A 20,930-nucleotide genomic window follows, 5' to 3' on the forward strand; every position below is an offset into this window, starting at 1 on the left:
TGAAAGTTCCCCTCCAGTTGCTTCTACTTATGATTTTCATGTGGTACAGCTCCTTTGTTCATGATTTTCATGATTTTATTGCTGTTTCTCTAAAAGTCACTTGCTGACTTTCCATTCCGGGGCGTCTTTGGCAATTAGCCTTCAATCTCTCTTCTTTCAAGGTTTCTCATTTTTCAGACTTAGCTGTCGGTGTTATTTCCTTGCTGTCATTATTCCCAAATAGCTAGAATCTTTTATTGCTGGGTTGAAAGTTCCCCTCCAGTTGCTTCTACTTATGATTTTCATGTGGTACAGCTCCTTTGTTCATGAATGTTTGCTTTATACTTTCTGATTCTTTGCTGCACTACTGGGTACTTGAGAAGGACATCTCTGTTCTTCATTTCTTGTATTTCGTGGTACCTTTCTTGAGTTGTCTCAATCCCACAGTAGTTGTGCTGCATTACCTAAGGATCCCGGGCCTTTGGCAGCCTTTGGGTATCCCGGCCCAGTTCTTTCACTGGATTTTGCTGGACTTTTTTAATGACCTTTTTGCTGGAAATCTGAACATAAATAGGGCCTTAATGTTGATTCTTCTTGCTGCTTGAATTGGACCTTCTTTACTTTTCATGGAATGGGCTTTCTTGTGAAATTTTAACCTTCAACATTGGCCCCCCGAGCTCGTGGGTTACCTGTAGCCCACGCGCGAGAAAATAAATTGTTTTTGGACACTTTTCTGGTTTGTAGAACCAATGTGTAGATCAAATAATTCTTGAGGGAAACTCCAAAGGAATTGCTACACTTCCTTCATGGGATGAACTAACATGTTGCAAAAGATTAAAATTCACCTTCATATTAGTATTAGGCTGTAGATTGGTATTCAATAAATCAACTTTGTCAAACTAACAATAATATATGCAGATATATATGTATAATCAAATTATATTGGTATCGCATTTGATGCCGAGAGTATTTTTCTAGCACTAACGTTTTTTTTTGCTAGCAATTCTAGGATATGCTTTTTTGAAAGTAGCATACAAAAATCGTGTTGAATGCATATTAAATCTTTATATAAGATAGCATAGCTTTGTCAACAAGATTTTGTTTGTTTTACAAAATTGGTTGAATGAGGGAAGCCCCCATGAACTTTGCCAAAGATATTCTATGAATTGTAGTACATGCTTGCTATGGCTAAGGTGAATAACACCAAGATGTTTGCCCCATGGGATTTTTAGTCCATGAATAGTGACTTACCAATGGGACCATGATATCATAAATCATTGAATCATAAAAAACATACTGATTTAGAGTCTAATCAAGGTTAGCTATTCTTCTCAAAATGTATTAAGAGATAGAAACTTCCCTAAGGACATGACTTAGAAGGCTTAGGAACATCTCCACACCTTGCTTTAGCTAAAGACCTTGCTCTTCTGGTGGATGCTCTTGATCTTTGCCTCATTCTTTTTCCAAATTGTGAGAGATTATATAATATTTCAGATTGCAGCAGATTATTCACATACCATACCACCAATTATATTGTTGTTTGAATTGCTATATTTCGTATAGTTCATAAGCCAAAGAAAATAACAGTGGCTGAACTTATGTATAGTAAAGTTTGCACTAGACTTCTTAATTTTCACCAAGTGAAAGATATATCTAAGGAAAATTTTTAATCTTGTCTTAGCCCCCAGTGTATGCACTGGAAAAGCCAATTGCCAAATAAGATATGGCAATAAAATTACTTCATGTATATGAAACCATGTGAGGATCTCAACCACACAAGAATTCCAAATTTGATTTTTGATTTTGGTCAAGTAAGAAGACCAAAATTTTTAGAATTTTTCGTTTTAATCTATATGAATAAAATATTAGTGCATGGGTGATACCTCTTGCACAACATTTTGCAGTGTTTTGATATATTCAAACATGGTATTAATGAGAGGGCTTACCGAAAGGGTACCTTTCTTTTGTTGAGTCGAAATACCTCCAAGCCTTTGGTGAGTTTGCACCTTGTTGGAGGAGGGAAATGTCGCTAGCTGGTTTGCAATGTCATTGACTAATCTCTTTGTATAGAGACTTGCAAAAGTATCCATGCTTGTGTGGCTTCGAGTGATGTACTCTTAGAATTTATTTATTTATTTATTTTAAGTTACGCCTTCCTTGCTTCTTTAGGCTCTCTTGAACCGATTCCTTTCAAGGAGGTCAATCTTGTGCACTTTACACACCCACTTTTGGGTTTTCATACCCACTCAAGGCTCTTTCTCTTTGTACCCCTCATTGGGCTTTGCTTACAATTTGCATCCTTTGCTAGGACATGCTACGGCTTGTACCTATTGCTGGTACGTACTACAGTTTGTACTCAGTGCTAGTACGTGCTACAAGTTGTAGCCATGACTGGGATATGCTTACAATCTGCACTTTTACCTATTACTGGTATGTGCTACAGCTTGTACCCATAAACTTTTGCTTTTGACCATTTTCTTGATCGTACTTGGAAACTTTTGCTCTTGGCAAATTTCTGGGCCATGTATTTAGAAAAATTGTTTTAGGCCAAGTCTTGGGCTAGGTACATGGAAAGTTTGCTCTTACCAAGTCCTAGGCCATGTCACTTGAGAAAATCTATTTTGGTCAAGTCCTGGGCTAGGTACATGGAAAGTTTGCTCTTACCAAGTCCTAGGCCATGCCACTCGGAAAAAATTCTATTCTGATTAAGTCCTGGGCTAGGTGCATGGAAAATTTGCCCTTTCCCAAGTCCTAGGCCATGTCACTTGGGAAAATCTATTTTGGTCAAGTCTTGGGCTAGGTACATGGAAAGTCTGCTCTTTCCCAGTCCTAGGCCGTGCCATTTGGAAAAAATTCTGTTCTGCTCAAGTTCTGGGCTAGGTACATGGAAAATTTGCCTTTTCCCAAGTCCAAGGCCATGCCACTTGGAAAATTTGTGTTTTGCTCAAGTCCTGGGCTAGGTACATGGAAAATTTGCCTTTTCCCAAGTCCTAGGCCATGCCACTTGGAAAATTTCTATTTTGCTCAAGTCCTGGGCTAGGTATATGGAAAATTTGGCTTTTCCCAAGTCCTAGGCCATGCCACTTGGAAAATTTCTATTTTGCTCAAGTCCTGGGCTGGGTACATGGAAAATTTGCCTTTTTCCAAGTCCTAGGCCATGCCATTTGGAAAATTTCTGTTTTGCTCAAGTCCTGGGCTAGGTACATGGAAAATTTTCCCTTTCCCAAGTCCTAGGCCATGCCACTTGGAAAATTTGTTCATGACTATTGAATTTTTCAATCTTCAGAAAAAGTTCCTTCATAGCCCCTCGTTTTCAAGTGGGCTCACTGAACTGATTTCTTTTCTTTTCTTTAAAGGGGGATTTGTTTTCTTCTCCGAAGATCTTCTAAAATATCCTCTCTTTGCTGTGAAAAAATCTTTTATGGAAATAATCTTCTTTTATGAGTCATCTAAGGTTGCTCTCACTGGTGAACTGATGGCCAGGAGCTCCACCAAGATGATTCTGTCATGGTGTTTTCTTCAAGTGGGGGATCTTCTTACGGGGATCCTGGAAGAGGATGGCTTCCTCTAGGCATGCTCGTTGAAGGCTGTCTTCACAAACCTCATAGTCTGTTTCTTTACAAGGATCTCTGCCGCTACTACTTTTTTAGAGATCTTCTCATTTAATAGGTATTTCTCATCTTCGGGGAACTGGGTCAGTGAGTTTGTTACAGCTTAGCTCTTGATAGCTCTGGGGATCCTTCAGACCTATGTTGTATTGGGAAATTAATATTAACCACCGGACTACTCTTCAAGATTGCAGGAGTTGATTGAGGAGGGCTTTTATTGGATGAGAGCTTGTCACCAATAGGATTTGGTGGGATGAAAAGTAATGATTCAGTTGTTGAGATGCATGACTGCCATACACGCCCTTTCTATGTTGGGATACCTCATTTCAGTGTCTTTTAATGCTTTGTATGCTTGGGATCAAGATCCCAGGTACAACAATAGTGATTTTGCTATGGATTAGTACCCATATAGTAGGCAAATGACTCATGATCTGTTGAAGTTTTATGAAAGACATTTGGTTGCTCAACTCCCCATATGAAAAAATTCTCCTTTTTCAACAGTTTGGATAGTCCACTAATGACCAAGGTTGGTCTTGGTGTGAACTTCCTAATGTAAGAAACTCTTTCTAAGAAGCTCTTGAGTTCCCTGATCGTGGTATGCCTCTTCATGGTTGATATTGTTGTTGCCTTAGTTGGATCTATGAGGAGATCGATGTTAGGCGAAGGAAATTTATCCTTTGGACGTGCCTTATTTAGTTTGAAGGAGTTCACGTCAATAAATCTTCATATATTTTTCTTTTTAATAGCTCCACTAGTTACCTTTTTTTTTTTTTTTTGTACAGATAACTGACTGCTGATTAGGATGGGCCCTGGGTTCCTTGGGTCAGCCCCCAAGTTCACCTCTTCTAGTTTTTCCTTTGGTAGGATTTATGCCTTCCTTTCTATATCCGTAAGTTTCTCCAAGACCTTCATAAGCAGTATATTAACCTTCCTTCTTCTGTCTTTTTCTGTCCAAAGGATCCCTCAAACCATGGGTATTGCTTCTTTCTTCTGGGATGGTAGCCCCCCGGGATCCTAGAGATGGGAGCCCCCGGGGATCCTAACAATGGGATATTCTCCAGTTGGAGCTGATTCACCATAAAGTATATTTTTCACAAAGTTTACTTTGTGCTGGATGAAAGGACTAAGATTGGCAGCGACTTTTGTGGGCTTCCCATTCAATCCCTATTTCACGTACTAGTGGTACATTAAGAGGATTGGGCAATAGTTGTGATGTCATGGTTGGCCTTTAGAGCTAGTTGTAGGTGTCCTCCAGTGGTCTCTGTATCTCCTCCAAATCCTGTTATTTCCATAGGCGAGCCCAATTATTGAGCTGTAAGAAATGATAGATGCACTGTATAGTTGTTGAGCTTTCAATAATGTTGATTTTGCTGTTGACTTGCAATATAGTGTTTCTATTGATTTTCTTCAAAATATATTTAAGATCCACTGCATAATAGGCTTTAGCCCCCAAGACATGAGGCGGTTGTTGAATCATGCTTGATCCACCTTCTCTTGATGCTATTATAGAACTTCTATCCATTTTCCGGATGCCTCCATTTTTTTTTTCACAACCATTTTACTTTACTGGATTTGTGGAAATACTTCGCCTTTGCTGGAACTAACGATCTTTTAGGCTTTGCTGAAATTGAGGGTGTACTTAGCCTTGCTGGAATTAAGGATCTCCTCAACTTTGTTGGGATCAAGGATCTCCCAGGCTTTACTTTCCTGGAGTTAAGGATCTCTTAGAATTTGCTGGAATTAAAGACGTACTCAGCCTTGCTGGAATAAAGGATCTCTTTAGCTTTGTTGGGATTAAAGATCTCTTCAGCCTTGTTGGGATCAAGGATCTCCTCAGCTTTGTTGGGATCAAGGATTTCCCAAGCTTTGCTTTCTTGGAGTCAAGGATCTTTTAGACTTTGCTGGAATTAAGAATGTACTCAGCTTTGCTGGAATAAATGATCTTCTTAGCTTTGTTGGGATCAAGGATCTCCTAGGCTTTACTTTCCTGGAGTCAAGGATCTCCTAGACTTTGCTGGAATTAAGGATGTACTCAGCCTTGCTGGAATAAAGGATCTCCTCAGATTTGTTGGGACCAAGGATTTCTTAGGCTTTGCTGGGATCAAGGATCTCCAAGGCTTTGCTGGGATCAAGGATCTCCAAGGCTTTGCTGGGATCATGGAACTACTCCATTTTGCTAAACCCATGGGTGGAGCCAAGGAACTTGTCCATTTTGTTAACCTGCGCCATATGATATTATTATTAAGTTGCTGCAAAATTATTTAGCCCCACAACGTGAGGAAATTGCTTTGCTATGTAATTTACATTTCATCAAATCTCTTTGATTCACTTACTTCTCTTTCTTCTTTTTCTTTTTAAACAAATGAAACAATATCATGAATTTTTTTTTTTAAGAAAGAATACATTAGTCCCCAAATGTGGGGCAATTTCTCTATTATGTAGCTCATACAATCTTCATTTCATCAATCTCTATTTTTTTTTTGGCACACTTCTCCATTTTTTTTTTTAATAATGAGACAATGTTTTGATTGTTAAAATATTATTACATGACCCCTCTTACCCCCTTTTTGTAAAGAGTAGAATCCTCATGAGAAAAAATGATTTTGCTTCTTCTAGCTGAGTTCAATATTTATTTTATTTTATTTTTTTTTTCAACCTTTTGGTTGTACTTTATAGGTTGGCTGTACTCTCAAAACACCTTTAGTATTAGTTAAGTTTTTATGAAACCAGTGAGTTGCCTTAGGAGACCAATGGTACAAAGTAGTTTCACACCACCAATACCTCATTTAACAAGCATCTTCAAGTTTTGGACTTCAAAGTTTAGGATTAAACTATCTGCATAAATACTAATCAAACTGACCAGCTTTCTTCTCATCACTCCCTCCTACCCTTTCTATTGTTCAGGGTGTGGAGTCATCAATAGCCAATCCCATGCCATGTTCAAAACATTGTGATCTTTTGATCAATATCGAAACCATTTAGCAACATGGTCTTAACCACCAATAAGCTGAAATAAAACAATATTGCAATACCCCACCTCCAACACAAGGTTGAAGAAGAAGTTGAGCTGAGCTAAGGGCTTGGCTACCAGAGATTCCAAGTCCTTGTGGAGCAAAGGAATTATCCAAGCCAAAATAATTTTTTTTTTTAAACATGAAAAAAATTAATTAATTATTTTTCAAAACTAATTAATTCAGCTGGGCAGTTATCTTTTATGAATATCTTTAAAATGAGGTCCATTTAGTTGGAGGATGAGTATGACAACCAAACTTATCTATGATTCTATATTGTGTAGAACAAGTGTCTACTTCTATTACTAAACAATACAATGTTTTTACTTTCATGCAACATAGTGAAAGCTATCCATTTGAAAACCATAGATTTCAGTCCATTATGTTCAAAATATAAAATGGAGAAAATAATGATGCATAAAACTTATCTTGTGTTGGGAAATTCCCCAAAATTCCATATAGAGTGTCTCGGTAGAACGTTCGTTGGAGGAACCCACACTTTTGGGATCTTGATGTTGAACGCACCAAGAGGAACTTTCCTTCCTCTAAGTGTTTCCTAGCTTTGGAGCCATGCTTGCGAAGGAACTACTTTTTCCCTCTCCTTTTTCCCAGTCCCCAGTGGAGTCGCCAAAATGTGAGAGTGCTTTTTTCTTTAGCACACAGGCCCAAGGATCCTGGACCAAATAGTTGTATTTTGGTGGACTGGGCTTGGTTCACCCCAGCTAAATGGGGGCTGATTACGAACCAAGTTGTGCGCAAGTCACATAAATCTCCTCAAGGCAAAAATGCGATTCCTCCTAACTTTTATTGTATAAACATTTTAAAGAATTCCTTCACTTGGTACCCCGGGCGTACTGTCGTGGGATCCCGGGACGTACTGTCGTGGGATCCCGGGGCATATTAGGCTTGTAAGAACCCAGAATCTCTGGTTCTCTGCACTATACAATCTTTCTCCATGCTTGTTATGCAATGGAGTTTTGTCTTTTCCTTTTACCTCTATAGGTCTTACACAAGAACAACTATACAATGTACATATCTTCAAATAATTGTTAGTTTCTTAGATTAGGATATATATATATATATTAATACATATACATATATGTAAATGAATTTCATAAGAATGATTCAGCCACGAGGATCCTGGCCCCAATTCTCACAGACTTAGTGCTTTTGCACAAGACTTGTGGGATTTGGAACTTAAGTCTGAGTGGTTTTGCTTGGGCAAAAGACTTAGCTTTACAAGCAAGAATATATGTATTGAGCAGCAAGAAGCAGTAAAAGAAGATAATATGATAAATAAATATGCAAAGTAATTGTTAGAAATTCTCAAATCAATATGAAATATTTCATTATTTTTCTTGATTGTGGATTACAAATGTGCTCACTAAGACGTGATACAAGGTTCAAATAAGCTCAAAAATTACAGACTTCGATGGCTATCCAAGCCTCTAAGACTTGCAAAGTTTGAATCCTTTTGAATCCAGGTATGTGCTATAGTGGCTGTTTCTGGGATACCGAGAGACATTAGTGGCTGTTTCTGGGATGCCGGGAGACATTCCTCTGTTTTTCTTAAATTTTACAGAGTTCTAGTAACTCTGTTATGATATTCTTCCTACGGAAAAATCCCCCCCCTTCAACATGGGTTTTCTCTTCCTTTTATAGTGTGTTTTCTAGGGCTCCATGGTATTAGTGATTTCTCTCTTTTGCCCCTCAGAGCTCGTGCTGTGACAGTTGCCCAAGGGCTGGTCTCTTCCCTTTTTTCTCATAGTTTTCATCTTTTATTACTGTTTCTCTAAAAGTCACTTGCTGACTTTCCATTCCGGGGTGTCTTTGGCAATTAGCCTTCAATCTCTCTTCTTTCAAGGTTTCTCATTTTTCAGACTTAGCTGTCGGTGTTATTTCCTTGCTGTCATTATTCCCAAATAGCTGGAATCTTTTATTGCTGGGTTGAAAGTTCCTCTCCAGTTGCTTCTACTTATGATTTTCATGTGGTACAGCTCCTTTGTTCATGAATGTTTGCTTTATACTTTCTGATTCTTTGTTGCACTACTGGGTACTTGAGAAGGACATCTCTGTTCTTCATTTCTTGTATTTCGTGGTACATTTCTTGAGTTGTCTCAATCCCACAGTAGCTGTGCTGCATTACCTAAGGATCCCGGGCCTCTGGCAGCCTCTGGGTATCCCAGCCCAGTTCTTTCACTGGATTTTGCTGGACTTTTTTAATGACCTTTTTGTTGGAAATCTGAACATAAATAGGGCCTTAATGTTGATTCTTCTTGCTGCTTGAATTGGGCCTTCTTTACTTTTCATGGAATGAGCTTTCTTGTGAAATTTTAGCCTTCAACAACTTCAAAAAAAAAAAAAAAAAAATGTAATCTACCTTTTTTTTTTTTTTTTTGGAAGAAAAAGAGGGGCGGGGTGACCATAGGGACACCCTTACTAGAGAATGTTGGATTGAGCCATAACTACTGTGGTCGGGAGTGACCACATGGCTCACCCTAACCTCAAGAGAGTGTTAGAAACTTGGGCTAGTTGCAAGCAAAATCCCACAGTTCACTCATTGGGAATCGAACGTGGTGCTCCCACGTTCACACCAAGATCGCTAGGCCATCTCTCTCGGTGGTGTAATCTACCTCATTCTTATGGCTATTGGCCCTAACCCTTTTATGTAAAAATCCATGGGTGTTACCAATATTAACTTGTTGGACATATTCCATAAAGTAAAATAAAATAAAATAATAAAAATTATTCGACATATGCGTGTGTTGAAATTATTGTGTTTGCCTTTGTTTTTTTGTTTTCGAAATGAAAATATATTTGAGATTATGGTTGTTTGCTATGTTGGGATCCAAATTCAAAATTTTGGTACATTCATATTCTTGTGTTATCACTTACCATTCCACCTAAACAATTTGTTTATGTTTTTTTTATAATAATAATAATATTATTATTATTATTATTATTATTTAAAGTTAACTTGGCAACATGTTAAAAGAATATTGGACATATTAATATAAAAATATAATGGCAATAATTTTTTTGATAAATCAATAATTACATCTATAGGCTTGTAATTCTTGGGCCCATATTGCCAAGTAACAAATAGGCTTGTAAATAAAATAGTAGTATATAATGCCGAAGCGGAATGGGGCCCACCCAATTCATGGGCCCTAATAGAAGTCAGTTATATATATATATATATATATATGAGACCGAGACTTAGATTTGCTTTCAAATATCTTCTTCTTCTTCACTCTCACTCACACTCGCACTCGCACTCTTTTACTGACATGTGAAACTCTCTTAAGTATGGACAGTTTCTTTGATTAATTGATTCTGAGTTTGGATAACATAGTACGATAGTATTAAGAGAGAGAGAGAGAGAGAGAGAGAGAGAGAGAGAGAGAGAGAGAGAGAGAGAGAGAGAGATTTATTATCATTGTATTTATTTAGGTTAATTGATTGTCAATTTAATGGCACACACACTCACTCAGGTTTTCAAATCATCAATAGTTTGATTGATTTAGGGTTTATTTAGGTTAGTTGATTGTCAATTCAGTGGCACATCCTCACTCATAGCAATTTATTTTGTAATTTAGGGTTTCAATTCTATTGCCTCAAATAAATAATCAATAAGGTTTATTTACGTTAGTTGATATTGTCAATTTAGTGGCACACGCTTACTCATAGCATATTAATATTTCAGACATAATTATTAAAATTTGATTTTCTTAAAATTTTACAAGCATAGATGATATGATGAAAATATGTAAACCAATGATTAAATTTCAAAATTCACACCCAAGAAACCTTTTCCTTTTCACATATTGGGCGTATTGGTAATTTTTGAAGGAAGTTAGGCTGGGTTAGGCCAAACCAATTTTATTTATTTTGGTTAGGTATATATTCACAATTAGTAGAAACATATGGTATTGCTTCTAAAAAAAGAAAAGAAAAAGAAACATATGACATTAATTAATTATTAAAGATTAAAGATAATGGTGAGTTCCAATTAACTCAACTAGTAAAGTCTCTAATAGTTAAATAAGAGATTTGGGGTTTAATTCTTGCCTATACCGGTGTCTTGATTTTTTGATAAAGAGCTGAATAAGAGATTTGACGTTCAATTCCCGCATACACCAAAAATCAGTTGTCCCCACCTGTGATGGTGATGCATTCTCCTCCTCGGCCTGTGACTGTGAAAGACCAAGAAGATTGGAAAATCCCACCATGCGTTTCTAATTGGAAGAATCCGAAAGGTTATACCATTCCGCTTGATAAGGTCTTGCAGTTGATGGTAGAGGTCTTCAAGATGTCCAAATTGATGATCATGTTGGAGAGCATTCGGAGGCATTGTATGTTGCGGAGCAGAAGGCCCGAGAAGCTGTATTCATGAGGTCGATGGTTCAAAAGGAGTTGATGATGAAGGAGAAGGAAAGCAAAGAACGTGAACTGAGGGCATTGGCTCAAAAGGCACGTTCTGAGAGAACTGGTGTGGCACCCCATACTGCTGCCATGGATAGTTCTGATATGAGAATTGATGGTGAGCATGAAAGGGAAGATGAGAAGGATAATCTACCTAAGGAGACAATGGAGGAAAGGGAAGAACGTATGCTGCGTGAGAAAATGCTTGAGGAGCGATGCCAAGAAAGAGAGAGGGAGAGAAGGTTGGAGGCCAAGGATGCTGCCATGGAGACAAAGAAGAGCAAGATCACACGAGATAGTGATCAAGATATTAGTGAGAAGGTTGCTCTTTGCATGGCTTTTCTGCTGGAGGAGCAGGAAGAGGAGGAATGGACTCCGGATTTGCAACTGATGACCATTACAATGTGTATGACAAGGCCTTGTTTACTGCTCAGCCAACACTCTCAACCCTATACAGTAGGCCAAACAAAAATGTTGATTCCAAGATACATGGAGCCACAGAACAGTTGGGGATGACTAGTCCAAGAGATGGACCACTTGAATTTTACGAAGATTATTTTGGACTGGATCAGTTCTTGACAGAGGTGAATGAGGGTAAGAAAGCCCTTGAGAAAGTTGGTCCTGAAGAGTCTACGAGAGCAAGTGCTGAATATTCAATGTGAGATGGCTATGAAAGAGGTTCAAGTATAACTTGCATTGGATTTGAAAGGGAGTACTAAGTAGCTTTTTATTTATTTATTTATTTTTATTTTTATAGTTGGGCTTATAGTGAATGAAAAAATTTTGTAGCTGCAAAACAAATCCTAGATCCTTGAAGTGGTTTGTGAAGGATATGCATTTCTGTTCGTAAGTTTGATGTCTTGTTTTCCTTTAGAAATTGCAGAAAAGCTGTCAATTTTTCTTCTATTTGTTGCTACCATGATTGATGTGCGTATATAACTTTTTTTTTTTTTTTTTTCCTTTGAGATTATCTGTTATCCTTTTCTTAAATTTCAGTTTTCTTGTTATATGATTTAAGTTAAAGCTTTCATAGCGGATAAATTCCATGCATTGATTCTGATCATAGTCTTCTGCATTTCCCAGAGAATCAAATCCTGATCAAACTTGTTTTAATGGAATTTTTATGGTACTAGGATGTGTATGTGATTTGTGTAAAGTTGCATGAGAGGAATTTGAATTTGTAACCGTTTTTAGGTGTTTAAAGTAATGAAATTTCCTGTAGGTTTTGCTTTAGTTATGACTAAAGATGCTGGGGATGCAATTACTTTGTTGCAATCCCTTGCTGGCACTACATTTTATAGCAGTCAGCTTCTTTTGATTGCTTGTATGGGTTTTTCGGGTGTAACTGATGCTAGATTGCTAGAACTGAGAAAAAAAAAAAAAAGAAGCACAAATCCAAGGTGCTGTCCCTCTGTTCTTCAGACTATGATAGATTTGTAGCTTATTCTAGTTCTAAGCACCACTGAATCTTTGTTCTTTTTTTTAAAAAAATTATCTTTTGTTAGCACATCAATCTATAAGTAAATTTTAATTTAACATATATATATATATGTGGGGGGGGGGGGGGGGGGGGGGGGGGGGGGTGGGTGGTGAAGAGTACATAACTCACACATCGTGGACATAACCCTCCAGCCCTTGTTTATGGCTGAATGAGATGCATCTGATCCAAGGCCATTGAAAACATTTATATTATATCTCTCTCTCTCTCTCTCTCTCTCTCTCTCTCTCTCTCACACACACACACACACACACATATATATATATATATATATATATGAATTATATTTTTTCTTAGATGGTTCGATTGTGTGATCCTAGCTGCCAGTGACCTTGCAACAATTGTGCTCATGGGGTTAATGTCCTGTCTAGGTTTGCTGATTTGATTAGAAGTAAGAGGAAACCTAAAAGCTTTAAAGGCTATTGGGTCACATTGGGTACACTGCAGTGCAAGTTCCCTAAACTTTAATGTCTGGATTAGGTCCAGTGTCCAGTGACACTGGACCCGTTAGGATTGTGACATGTGTTCATTTTTGGAAATATGTCACCATCCCAACGGGTCCAGTGCACTGGAAGCATTGGACCCAAACTGCCCCCAAACACTGAACTCTAATCATACTACTTGAATTGAATGTCCATTAATAAATGCGATTTTTTTTTTCTTTCAACTAAGTAAACACTAATTGATTTCTGACCCTTTACTAGTAGGAGATGTAAACTTGTTGCAAAAGAAGTGCGGTGCTTCTGGCTCTTATTGTCATGAGTGGATCTCTCACCAAAAAATAAAAAATAAAAAATAGGAACACTTTTCCTAGGTGTACTGATGCACTTGCTAGACTAGGAGCAAATATGGAGAAGGTTTTTATTGTTTTTGATTCCCATCCCCCTGCTATTGTATCCCTGTTGCATTTTGACAAATTGGGCTTGACCCAGGATTGTTTTTGTAATTCTGTGGCAGCTGCCACTTAGCCTCAATATATTGTCTTTTCTACCAAAATAAATAAATAAATACTAATGCACACTCGTTATTACACACAACCGTACACAATTCTTGATTTCAATGCAGAAAATTTGTATATCTACAGTTGTATACAATAAAAAAGTGTGAACTAAACACCACACTTTCCTAATTGTTGAGGCAATATATATTGTGATGTATTTAAAAGTACTATCTTTAATTATGTCTTCACATTGGAATTATATTGTATTAATCACAATTTATGAACTCAACAAATTATAAAAATAGTTTCAATATATTTTTTCTTTTTTTATAATTTGATGGTTACAATGGAGGCGGAGAGATTTAGGGTCCGTTTGGATACAACATATTTTTGCTGAAATTGAAAACTGAAAATACTGTAGCAAAATAATTGGCAAAATAATTTTTAAATGTATGAATAGTACCGTGGGACCCACAGGTGTGATGAAGAGAGGCTGAAAAGTCAAATATATACAGCTACTATTCATGAATAGTGAAATTTATCCCCTTAAAACACGTGCTCCAAAAAAAAAAAAAAAGGCAAAAGCAAAACGCAACAAACACTGGATCCAAACAGATATTTAAATCCTCAATGTCACAGTTGAAAACATAGAAAGTGTCAATTGGACTACATGATTCTTGGCTAGTTGTAATATTTTTTTGTCTCTAATATTGTTCTTATATTAACATGAAAGGAATGAAATAAAAGATTTAGAGAGATGAGAGAGTAAAAACAGGGTTCACGTATGACAAAACCCATATTTTTACAAGTACCTAGTAATTATATTCTTACTTCTGTGAATTATGTATTACAAGAACCCAACCCATATAGGCTGGATTCAAGTTACACCTGGTGTAACTATAAGCAATGTTATACCACCCAATAACTTGTTATAGAATTTATATTTTCAAAATCCCACTGTTAAATTATATATTCTATATGTTTTTAACAATTATGTCAATTTTCATGTCAATTGGATGTTATTTACCATTTGATTCATAAACTCATCTTTTATACATTATTTTAAACTACAAAAATTGAATTAAAAAAAAAATGATTAATGACATAACTATTAATCTTTGATTACCTTGAAATTTTGCAAATATGGAGAATATATGAAGATAATATAATCTAATGGTAGGTTTGTCAAAATTTTGCATCTAATTAAAAAATATTGAGTGGTGTAACATTGCTTAACATTGCTTACTTAAACCCAACCCACCCAATATAGGCCATATACACTCAATGATTGACCTAAAGGGATTATTGAGTATACTTGACTTAAGGATAATGATATATCTTGTTTCAACCATTAAGGGTATAATGAGATGCGTAATCTCTAAAACATAGAGCATGGATACAAATTATTATTATTATTTTCGTTCTAAAAAAAAAACAGCTAGGCGAATATAGTAAGACAATAAGGTTATTCAATTATATATGCCCGAAGATAAAATAGCATAGCTTCAAATACTGTGTAAAGCTGCAAATGAAAGAGTTCATGCAATGGAGATGATGAATTGATGATCAACCAACTAAAAGTAGACACTATGAAGTCCCCACTCTAAGGTGCCGTTTGGATTCAGTGTTTTCCGCTGAATCCAAAGCTGCGTTTTTCCTTTTTTTTTTTTCCTCACTTCACGCATTCCAGGAGACATAAAGTACTGTAGTAGCACTGTTTATCACTGTTTACGTATTAAAAAATATTAAAAATGGGTCCTACGGTACTATTTACACATTTAAAAATTATTTTGCTACAATGTTTTTAGTTTTCAGTTTTCAGTTTCAGTAACAATAAGCTTAATCCAAACGGACTCTAAGTGAAGGAAACTTTTATGATTTTGTTAGACATACAAATGCCTTGGCCAAGAGCCTAACGAATCACCTTCACGTGGCCTCTGATACTCCAAAATTCAGCAATTTCCTTTAAAGCCTTGAAAGATCCAATGATGCCTTTTTAGAGTAGCTAGTCCTTTGAATGGATGAGAGTTTGGATCTGAATTCTGAAAAGCTCACATGGACAACACTTTAGAGGTATTTGACAGAAGGGTTTAAATAATGATATTTGAGTGTTTTTAATAGGATGAAAAAATGTATAAAAATATATATAATATTATTTAAAATACTCAAAAATGTTCAAATTAAATTACCAAACACATTTTTAACAGAATCCCGAAATAATTCAAAATTATAGCGTGTTATTGTAAATATCAAGCAATCACATCAATGTCGCGGCATGATATAAGTTTGATGAATTTGTAATGATAAATGCTATTTTTAAGTACAAATTAAGTGGTCACAGTCAGTGTCAGTGTCAGTGTGATATATAACCCTGACAAAATAATTGGATTTTCTATACACATTAGCCTAAGCCATTCACATCGTTCTTTGTTTGATAACTTCATGTCGATTTATGCAAGTCTATTTGAATCACTTTTTTTTTTTGAACTCTCTATTTGAATTATTGATTCTGGCATTGATGAGATAATCAATTCTTATGTTCATGAAATACTGATAATTCCCTCAAAGAAAACTTCAATCATTTGAGAGTCTGTCTACTTTTCGCTCAGGAAAATTAAAAATAAAATAAAGTCTCTTTGAATCTTTTAAGTGACCCAAATATGTTAACATTCACATCACTACACAAATCGTATATAATTTCTCTCTCTCTCTCTTTGCCCCAATTACTGTACATAATAACAAAATGACCATTATTAGTTTTATTCATATGGCAAATATAATGGTGTGAATTTAAAATTTTGTCAAAAGTGTCCTACTTCTAGATGCTAAAGTTATTTTTAAGTATTTTCTCAAAAAACAAAAAAATTAAGTGCTCACAGTCTATCAATTTTTAAAGTGTCTCACATCCATTACGTAGTAGATAAAGTTTGGTTACAAATTTCGCTAAAAAAAATTAACATGTCTATATAATTTAAAAATATAATTGTCGGATTACATGTTTTTTATGTTCTTAACACGTATGTCAAATTTCGTGTTAATCGAATATTATTTACTATTCGATTCATAAACTTTTTTTTTATGCATAATATTAGACTACAAAAATTTGAATTTAAATATTTGATTGGTACCATAACTATTAATCTTGGAACTTCTAGAAATTTTGCAAGCATAAAAGATATATAAATAAAATGTAATCCAATGATGAATTTGTCAAAATTCACATCCAACAAACAGATATTGGGTGCAGTTGTAGCCATTAAATACAACTAAGTTTATAACTAAACTTTATGTGCGCGCACATATACACACATAACCATTACATATTTTAAAAATATATAATTTAAAAAAAGTGTAAGCTAATACTATGTATAATTTAAACCTCTTCTAAAAAAATGTATAATTTGAACTATATAATTGTAATTTTTTAAAATTGTAATTATGCATATGCACGAGACTACACACTAGTAATTATTAATGTTAGGGTTACATTCTTGAAAAAAAAAAATAATGAATGATTTCTTTTTATTACTTTATTTTTTGAGAATGAAGCTATGATTTAAATTAAAGAAAGGTCAAATTGGCTTGAGATATATCGTATAGGTGAAGAGAAACGCCCACCATCTACATCGAAAAACTTGTGACATTTCTAGCATATCTAGCAACATTATAAGAAATAGAATTGACTTAACATCATACATGTGAAAAAACTAATAAAACTAAATGATTCAGCAATAGACCAAGTGTCCAAAAGAAGCTAGAGCGTCTTTATGAATGATTTGATGTTTATAGTTGGTTCTTGTGATGGTTTACATATATAGTAATGTTATATTCATAAATTATTTTACAATATTTTTATAACATGTTGATGTAACCAACCTTTTATTGGTTTTCATCTAAACTCACTATTATTATTATTTTTTCATTTACTAATAATCACTCATTACATTATTAGTTTGTAAATTTTTTTGTAAAATAATTTGTATCTCTAGCATTATTTTTATATATAAGAAACATACTGTCTTTGTCGATGTAATCTTTCATCCACTCTTTACTCTTAGTATTCTTTATCACGGTAAAGGGGTTAGGCATCCTCTTCTATATGTATATATGAATATAATTACAGTTTTTAACTTGGTTTGGATATTTTTCTTAGGGTACAATTGGCGTGTGTGTATGTATATATATATATATATATATATAATCTCTCTTCTCTAGGTGATTGGAACAATTCAAAATCAATTATCTAAAATCCCGCTTGATCTATGATATCAACATTCTTGAGGGATAGAGCTTAATTTCCTGATTTATTAGTAACAATAAGTATTTCATACATTTGATATATATAATATCTTTCTCAAAATTGTGGGATTCACATGCTTTGAGAAGAATGTTGCATATGTTAGAGTAAGAGATACTACAAACAAACCAAACAGTTTTACCAAAAGCTTGTGCACGTTCAAGAAGAATATATAGAGATGGAATGAGGGATTTAAAAAAAAAAAAACAAAAAAAGGAAACTGAATAAAAACACAATTTATTTACTACGAACTCCCACAAGTAAAATTTGTTGCTACATAAAATACCACTAGTAAATTTCTATAGTAACTAAACACTTTCTAGTTCCTAGAAAGACAGATAACTTAAATATCTGTGGAGGTATAAATAAACATATCGAGGGTAAGGCTTATAACCTCCTCCTTATGATCTCAAATAACAAACCTCTATTTTAAACAAACAAACAAACACAAAGTAATGACAAGAGCTGAGCACATGGAAGCCCCCATGCTTTGCTCAGCTAGCCCCATGTGAAGTTGAAAGTACTTGGTATCTTTAATTTCTATTCAGGAGCTCCTCAATCATCTGCAATGCAACCCTCTCCTCCTCATTTATCCCATCTCCACCTTCAGGCTGTCGAGCCTCTATTTTGGCTGTGTTTGATACTGCAGGCAAGTTTTTCTCAGGCACAACTTGTCCACTTTTCTCTCCTAGTTCAACCATCATCACCCAATTGGAATCAGAAGAAGTACCTGCACGTTTTTGCCAAACCCCAATATGGGAATTCTCTGTGTCAAGCCTGAGGCAAGTGAGAGACGGTGATGGGAATTTGCAACATTTGCGAACCTTTGCACTAAGGACTTTAGAGAGTGCATTATTGGATGAAGATGTATTAGAGTTGTTGTCGTTGCCTATTTGATTTGTGACCACTGGGAAGTTTGTTTTGGCATTACAGCCACTCATCAAAATGGCTGCCTCATCATAGGCTCGCGCTGCTTCTTCTGCAGTTTCAAACGTCCCAAGCCACACCCTTCTTTTCCTACAACACATGAAAAACATAAGAGTCAATATGGACTGTTTATAAATATGTCGCACATAGAATGTGCTCATGTTATAATAATAAAATTTTAGGATATACATAATAACCAAATATATGCAACTATAAAATTGAATATATACTTGAGAGTTCTACTTATCCAGTTTCTATAATTAGAAGAAATTTACACAAAGACATACAAATGATCCCGTATTTTATGACAGTCGCAGAAAATTTAGCCTCTAATGTACTTATCCATGGTATATCCGGAATTCGGATTGTTGGAAGCAAAGTGTACTACAAACTCATAATAGTTGGAAGAGGGAAGAAAAGAAAAGAAAGTGAAATTTTGAAGCATGTGTTATATGCATGTTGTGAGAAGATATATGGCAAGAGTTTGTTGAGAATACAGTAATGGATGACGAATCTCAGCTACCCATGAGCCCCATTGGCGTTGCCTGACACCTCTGAACTTCTTTGATTTTACCATATTTGCAAAGCCTGGCAGAGAGAGAGAGAGAGAGAGAGAAGGAGGGGGGGGGGGGGGGGGGGGGGGCGGGGGAGGGGGGGGGGGGGTGTTTCAAGAAGGAGCTGGTGCTTGAGATTTATGAGAATTGATCATGGTATGTACGTATAGACATTTACAAAAGCGCATGTGCATGTGCATAACAGCCTAACAATTACACCACTTGAGTTTAACCAAATGACAATTAATTTGTAAGACTTCACAGAATGACTTTTTAACTAATTTAGTCCTTTTGTGGTCCAGTAACATTAATATAGCCACATTGTGTGCCCAACATATGGGCTAGAAGGAGTCAACCTCATAAAGAACTTTCTTAACTAGCATATATCGCTATTTACACAAATTTAGTGAGGTTGCTTTTGCACTCTCACCCTCAGTGCTACACTATAGGAAAGAAAGTAATAATCAAAGTCATTCATGAGTATTTCTGCATATCCAAGATATGAATCACATACAGATAATCCGTAGAGTCTTTACTCCTGATGAGTCTTTTCTCCTGATGGACCCTTCACAGCGTGATTCATAACATTGTATTATTGTTACTTTGCTTATTTTGAAAATCACTTACTGAAGTGAATATTCTAAGCTCAATATTTATACTGCAAATGTAGGCAATCCTCAAGTACATGAAAGGTGGCAGGCTGGCAGCTTTAGTTCTCATCATTGAAAGATGATTCGAATACATACATTGAAGTGGCAGTTAATAATTCTTCTCATCAAACGTGCTAGAAATCAAGCAACTTTTGGTATGTCTTCTGAAACTATTTTGAATAAGAAAACTAAAAATTTGTAGCGTAGTTGGATTCTGGTTTGTCGCAATAAAACATAATGCAAGAACTTAGCTTTATAATTTACAGTCGTACTTGGAGTAGTGGTAGTCAGTCTGTGCTATAGTTGTAGTGTCATCAATGATCTAAACTTAAAGAAGAGACTTTAATTTGTCTCTCTTTCTTTGTAATTGTTTTGTAATAACAATTCTGTTCTTTGTTGGGGATGAATTTCTCATACTCAATTGCGTTTTGTTTAGTAATTAAATTATCTCCTAAGACTAATTTGGAAACCACTTTGAACAAATAAGAAGATAAGCAAAGTTATGAATAACACCCTTTTTTTGGCATATAACACCTTATTTTAAACATTCACTATAAGGTTAAGGTTCCTTTATATCCGGCATGGCCATTATGCCATTAAAGATGACCTTTTCAAGGCAATCCTTCTAGAAGATTTGTGGTCTGCAAGAATAGCCTAAATTAACATATTTATTTAAGCAAATTTTGGCTGTTTTTTTGGGGATATTATGTGCATCAGAAGCAATAATGTCTATGTCAACCAAACCATAATGCACCGAGCTCAGTTTTAGCGGTGGCATAGTAGAATATTTATGGTAATGTTCAGTTAGGATCATATTTTCACATCACAAGCAGCAACATATTGTGGAAAAAAATTGGGTTATACAGTGTATTATGGTTGTACCAATGATCATCTCATAATAAAAAGGTTGTACCAATGAATTTGGGTTATATACACGCATTTGCCTTGACTTTATGACTTGGTAGTTGGAACCATGGCGACTTCGAAGCCTCGACCATAAAACGCCCATCGCTTATAATAAGTAGGTATATTATGAGCATT

General features: G+C 35.5%; 1 protein-coding gene and 1 pseudogene across 1 annotated transcript; one reads left to right on the forward strand and one right to left on the reverse strand.

Moving 5' to 3' along the window:
- Positions 1-2,366: 2,366 nt before the first annotated feature.
- LOC126728051 (SNW/SKI-interacting protein A-like) lies at positions 2,367-11,742 on the forward strand (annotated as a pseudogene).
- A 6,275-nt stretch (positions 11,743-18,017) lies between these two features.
- On the reverse strand, positions 18,018-19,306 carry LOC126729051 (ethylene-responsive transcription factor WIN1-like). Its single transcript, XM_050434796.1, has 2 exons — positions 19,183-19,306; positions 18,018-18,775 (listed from the first exon to the last, which is right to left on the reverse strand). The coding sequence occupies exons 1-2, from the start codon at positions 19,260-19,262 to the stop codon at positions 18,292-18,294; spliced, it is 564 nt and encodes a 187-aa protein (XP_050290753.1). The 5' UTR covers positions 19,263-19,306; the 3' UTR covers positions 18,018-18,291.
- Between the last annotated feature and the right edge of the window lie 1,624 nt (positions 19,307-20,930).

Source organism: Quercus robur, chromosome 5, assembly GCF_932294415.1.
Source record: "Quercus robur chromosome 5, dhQueRobu3.1, whole genome shotgun sequence".
In the NCBI taxonomy this organism is placed as follows: domain Eukaryota; kingdom Viridiplantae; phylum Streptophyta; class Magnoliopsida; order Fagales; family Fagaceae; genus Quercus; species Quercus robur.

Bases quoted from the DNA above. Each gene is read 5' to 3' on its own strand.
- LOC126729051 (XM_050434796.1), bottom strand. From the start codon at position 19,262: ATGGTAAAATCAAAGAAGTTCAGAGGTGTCAGGCAACGCCAATGGGGC. The intron at 18,776-19,182 runs GTATTCTCAACA...CATGTGTTGTAG, and splicing joins GAGATTCGTCATCCATTACT to GAAAAGAAGGGTGTGGCTTG.